Source organism: Zalophus californianus, chromosome 11 (assembly GCF_009762305.2).
Source record: "Zalophus californianus isolate mZalCal1 chromosome 11, mZalCal1.pri.v2, whole genome shotgun sequence".
NCBI classification, from domain to species: Eukaryota; Metazoa; Chordata; class Mammalia; order Carnivora; family Otariidae; genus Zalophus; species Zalophus californianus.
In genome coordinates this window covers 101,133,514-101,138,929 of record NC_045605.1, presented here as the reverse complement: position 1 = coordinate 101,138,929, position 5,416 = coordinate 101,133,514, and the positions used below count along the sequence as shown (strand labels likewise).

The 5,416-nt window shown below is 43.7% G+C and overlaps 2 protein-coding genes across 2 annotated transcripts; one reads left to right on the top strand and one right to left on the bottom strand.

The window, feature by feature from the left end:
- Positions 1 to 528: 528 nt before the first annotated feature.
- On the top strand, positions 529 to 3,080 carry LOC113913539 (olfactory receptor 5B21; the record flags this gene model as incomplete). Its single annotated transcript, XM_027577849.1, has 2 exons — positions 529 to 1,267; positions 2,869 to 3,080. Coding segments are annotated over 2 exons (951 nt in total), but the record flags the coding sequence as incomplete, so codon positions are not given.
- LOC113914484 (heterogeneous nuclear ribonucleoprotein C-like) lies at positions 2,003 to 2,856 on the bottom strand. The gene has a single exon (XM_027579744.2). It carries the CDS (start codon positions 2,678 to 2,680, stop codon positions 2,018 to 2,020), a length of 663 nt encoding a protein of 220 aa, XP_027435545.1. The 5' UTR covers positions 2,681 to 2,856; the 3' UTR covers positions 2,003 to 2,017.
- Positions 3,081 to 5,416: the final 2,336 nt, after the last annotated feature.

Here is a 5,416-nt window from a genome sequence, read left to right as displayed (position 1 = left end):
CTCTGAGCGGGGAGCCCGACAACGGGGGGCTTGGCTTAATCCCAGGACTCTGAGATCATGACCTGAGCCAAAACCAAGAGTCAGATGCTTAACCGACTGAGCCACCCAAGGGCCCCTCTCTTTTTGATTTTTAAAAATGGAATAAATAAAATCTTAACAACTATGCTAGTGGACTTTTCATAATTTATTTTATATGATGTAAGCAGTCAGGATAATTCAAGCTGTGAATGTATGGGACTTTGGATTCAGGAATATAAAGGTGTGACCTTTGATTCTGACCCCTGCTGATTAGGTTATTTTGGTCAATATTAAGCTCCTTGAGCCTTAACTTTCTCATCTGTAAAATGGGTATAGTAGCACCTACCTCACAGGATTCAATGCTATAATATAATGTAAGGGTCTTGCATGTGCCTTATACATTGTCAACACATACTGGTTTACTATTTTCATACCATCCCATTTTCCCTCCTACACTTTCTTCTCATTTTCATTGACTCTTCTTTAATCACCAGACGAAATTCAAGTTGACCAACGGACAATAGCACAAAAGCCACAGAGTTCATCCTCTTGGGATTAACAGATGACCCTAATCTTCAGGTCCCCCTCCTCCTGGTACTTTTGTTCATCTACCTCATCACTCTGGTTGGGAATAGGGGGATGATGGTGATCATCCTCTCAGACCCCCACCTCCACACTCCGATGTATTTCTTCCTCGGTAACCTCTCCTTCATAGACCTGGGTTACTCATCAGCAGTAGCCCCTAAGACGGTGGCCACCCTGCAGTCAGGGAGCAAAGTCATCTCCTACAATGGCTGTGCTGCCCAGTTCTTCTTCTTTGTGGGTTTTGCCACCGTCGAGTGCTACCTCCTGGCCTGCATGGCCTATGACCACCATGTAGCCGTATGCCGGCCTCTTCATTACACCACCACCATGACAGCAGGTGCGTGCGCCCTCCTGACTGTTGGCTCCTACGTCCGTGGCTTCCTCGATGCTTCCATTCACACAGCAAACACCTTTAGACTCTCATTCTGTGCTTCTCATGAGATTAATCATTTTTTCTGCGACATTCCTCCACTCTTGGCTTTCTCATGTTCCAGCACACACATCAACAACTTGGCTGTCTTCTGTGTCGTGGGCTTCAGTGTCTTTTTCATTCTCCTGGTCATCCTCCTCTCTTACCTCTTCATATACATCACCATTCAAAGGATGCATTCTGCTGAAGGACGGAAGAAAGCCTTCTCCACCTGTGCCTCCCACCTCATTGCTGTAACCATCTTCTTTTTTTTTTTCCTCCAAATTCCTGGTTTAATTAGGACTTGTTTATTTTGAGAAAAAAGGGTCCCAAACATTGGGCTGTTCTCAAAAATAACCCACAGTATCAACTTTAGAAAACAAATCTTAAGACTATTACACTAATTATTTTTCTAGAGGATGCATTTGACATGCCAACTCTCATTCACAAAAATACATTGTTACATTTGTGTTGAACAGCCCCACATAGCTCTCTTACGTGGGGTATAACACACATACCTCTAACTCAAAGCTGCTCTCAGGTGCTACTCAACTAATGCGATTGCCTCTGCAGTTAGGGAAGCAACTACTGAGCTCATGTATGAATGAATGGAAAGAACTGTACTCCCTGCATAACAAGAGGTTATTTTGGAGACAGTTGATAAAAACCACACATCCTTTTTATTGTTAAGTCATAAAGAGGTATCAAAATTAAAAGCAAAAATTACAGGGTAAGACTTAACTACTAGGAGCGTCAAAGGAAGTGAAAATGGGACAAGGCGCAGGGCAAAATGAATTAATGTAACATGGGAAGGACAAGGATGGGGAGAGCAGTGAGCATGTGCTGAAGATACTAGGGGAGAGGGTCTGGTGAAAATTTTGATCTTAGACAAGCGCCTAGGTAAAGAAATAATGGGACAACATTTCTAAACCCCACTATGTGCTTAAGAGTCATCCTCGCCATTGGCGCTGTCTGTCATCCTCTCCTTCCTCAGCCTCTTTTTCATCATCCTTGATCAACTCCAGCTCCTTGTTTGCTCTGTTCTTTCTCAATTTTTTCCAGGCTTTCCAGTAGAGAATCCACTTTTTGTTTTATCTGGGTCAAGTCCTTCTTAATGGTCTGAAGGTCATCACCTTTCAACTTTCCAGACTTGGAAGAAGATCCTCGCTGTCCACTCTTAGAATTGAAGCCAGTTTTGCCCCTTCGTGAGGTGTTTCCTGATACACGCTGGCGTTTTGAAGGAACTACAGCCCGAGCAATAGGAGGAGGAGGAGGAGGAACACGTGCTGGGTAACTATACATCCTGTCATAATAATCTCGTTGAAAGTCATAGTCCAAGTCAAAAGAGCAGCCGTACATCTCCGCTGCAGATGGTTTCACACCTGCTTTTCCTCTGTTCACTTTTGGCTCTGCGGCCAGATTAATATCTAAAACCTGGCCAGCAATCATTCTGCCATCCTCTCCTGCCACAGCAGCCCGGGCATTTCTCTCATTAACATACTGAACGAAGGCAAAGCCCTTATGGACAGAGCAACCAACAATTTTGCCGTATTTTGAGAAGATTGCCTCCACATCAGATTTCTTGACCACAAGAGTATTGAGATTCCCAATGAATACACGGGAATTCATGGAGCGAGGGTCTGTCTTGTTGGTAACATTGCTGGCCATTTTCTTTGATGATAAGGTTCCTCACAAGGCCGAAAAATGTAGCTGAAGATCAAAAAAAATCTCACAGGAGGGGGAAGGGAGAAGAGATTCGATTCTGAATCTCCTACTCCAGAGTTCTACGTGGAGAAGCCAACTGCTGCTCGAGGTCGACAACGCAACCACACCGCTCAGTCTTCGTCTCTCTGCCATAACCATCTTCTATGGGACTATCATCATGTACCTACAGCCCAGCTCCAGCCAGTCCATGGACATGGACAAAATCGCTTCTGTGTTTTACTCGGTGGTGATTCCCATGCTGAATCCCTTGATCTACAGCCTTAGGAACAAAGAAGTAAAAAATGCTCTCTGGAAAGTACTCAACAAACTTTATCCCAAGTCTGTAAGTGTGAATAGGAAGTAGGCAGGTAATGGTGGGATAAACCTTCCCCCAGACCTCAATGCCATCACGACTTCTGAGGTTTGGCAGATTCCAGACCTTTCTTCTTCAAGAACAGTGGTTACTTCTGCTACTTAGAGGAATCAAGAGAGCAGCACTTGGAAATGTCTCACTCAGGGAGATAATCTTATATTTAGTGAATAACAACATTGGACATTTAAACCCTTCTTGCACTAGTTTCTTGATATGATTCAAAGCAGAAGATCAAAGCATAAACTGAATCCACTGAATTTCCTTTCCCTAATTTTAATTGGAAGAAATTTCCACTCACCATTAAAATTTGTGTAAGGATCACATTTTCATTGTATAATACTTATCAGTTGAAATGCACAGCATTATGCTTTCCATCTTTGGTCCATGTGTTTGAAAGTTAAAGTTTCTTAGGCAGACAAAAGATGTTTTAATATTTTTAATAATTCCTCCAGAATGTTTTAACTCAAAGGACAGGGCACTGGACCCGGAGTTAGATGACCCAGCCTTCAACCCTTCAAAACCCCCAACCCACATCCCTGCTCACCCATTGGTTGAGCACCTTTGTATTTTCTGGCTCCTTCCGTTAATGTGTTGGGACAACTTTGGTAGAAAACAATGAGCCACCTTTGTATGTAACGGTTTCAGTAGATAAATTGTTTAAACTTTAACCCAAATCAACATATCTTTCTTTATAGAGCTTGCACTCTGTTCCATGCTTTTGGCCTTTGTCTAACATAATTACCAAAGCTTGCAGAAGGTTTGGAGGAAAAAACATTTTTTTGCATGGGCTATGAAAGAGGAGATTTGTCTTCTGAATTAAATGTTTGCATTTCTCAGCACCCTTAAGTTTGGAGAATCTATTATGGGCACACATAATAGCTTTCTGTGCCCTCTTGGCTTCTGTTTTTTCAATAATTCAGTTCCCCTCTGGATCCCTGTTGCATTGCAATGTTCTGTAATTAGATGCTGCAAGAATAAAAAAGCTTGTAGAAATGTACTTCCTAAATAGGAACGGCACAATGATGCACAGCCCAAGTCCAAGTCCACCTTCAGGTCTTGTCTTGTGTTCTGGATGGTATCCGCGAATGTGTGTGTCTGTGTGTGTGTGTGTGTGTGTGTGTGGCAGGGGCCCGGGGGTGGAGTGGTGGTGATTAATTTTACTTCTCACATATCAATGGCTTGATGGTGTTTGTAGCCGCAATTGGTCTAAGTCACTACATATTTCATGATATCAAGGTCTCAAAGACAACAAAACAAGAATTTTTATTCTAAATGAGAGAACCGGAAATCTTGGTGGGCTAAATCAGGGAGCTCAGAAAGTCAAATTAGTTTTGAGACCATCAAACTCATTAGGCACAGGGCAGCCTCTGTCTGAGGAGAGTGGATCATGGGGCTTGTGGAGAGAAGAGTGAAGAGGGAGTTTTGGAACAGAGGCTGACCTATAGGAGAAGCTTCCTCTAGCACATGGCCACTGCCACCCAGTGAGACCAGGAGCTTCTCCTGGATCCAAGGCCTTGACTACCTGCACCTGCCTCATCTGTCCTCCTGCCACCCGCCCTTAGCAGGGTGGCCTCCGGAGCAACACACATAGAATAGTCATTAAAGGCCAGCATCCACTTCACATGGGAGCCTTCTCAGTGACTGCCAGAAGTCACAGAGCTCACGGGCACCCAGACTTGGAAGCAGGGAGGGCATTTTGGTCTGAGCTCAGCTCCTTTTCCCACTTGATCCGTATAATCGACTTCTTTCTTTTCCTCTTTCTTCTGTCCCTCCTTTTCTACTTCCCCTTCTCCCTTCTCTTCTTCTTCCCCTTTCTTTGATTCTCAACCCCTTTCTCTCCTAAGCTGTTCAGTCCCTATGAAAAATCAGATTTTATAGTTTGTGTATCATAGCTATTACTGTACCTAGTAAGGCATATTTCTGGGTGTGTTTCTTTGTGCCTCGACACCCCAGTGTGGCAGAAACATGTGTGACTCTTCTAAGAGCTAAAGGTCTGATGCCTATATATTTCCCTTTCTTACTGAAGCCCTCCCCAATTAGTGTGACAGTTGACTGCCAATGGGTATAAGAGAGTACTAGTTCTGGTGTCAAGAGATGATGAAAATCCTTACTCTTCTTATCAGGTGTCAAGAAAGCCATTTAATCTATTTGACCTCAACATCAAGGTTGAACTGTGAAGATGACAAAATAAAGCATTTGAATGTGCCCAGCATAATGGATGCATATTCGAGACAGTGGAGACTCCTGTACTAGTTCTCACTTGGCTGCCCTCTTGCTCCCCACTTTTGGCTTCTGAGCTCCCTCCCTCTCTCCACCCCATCCAAGCT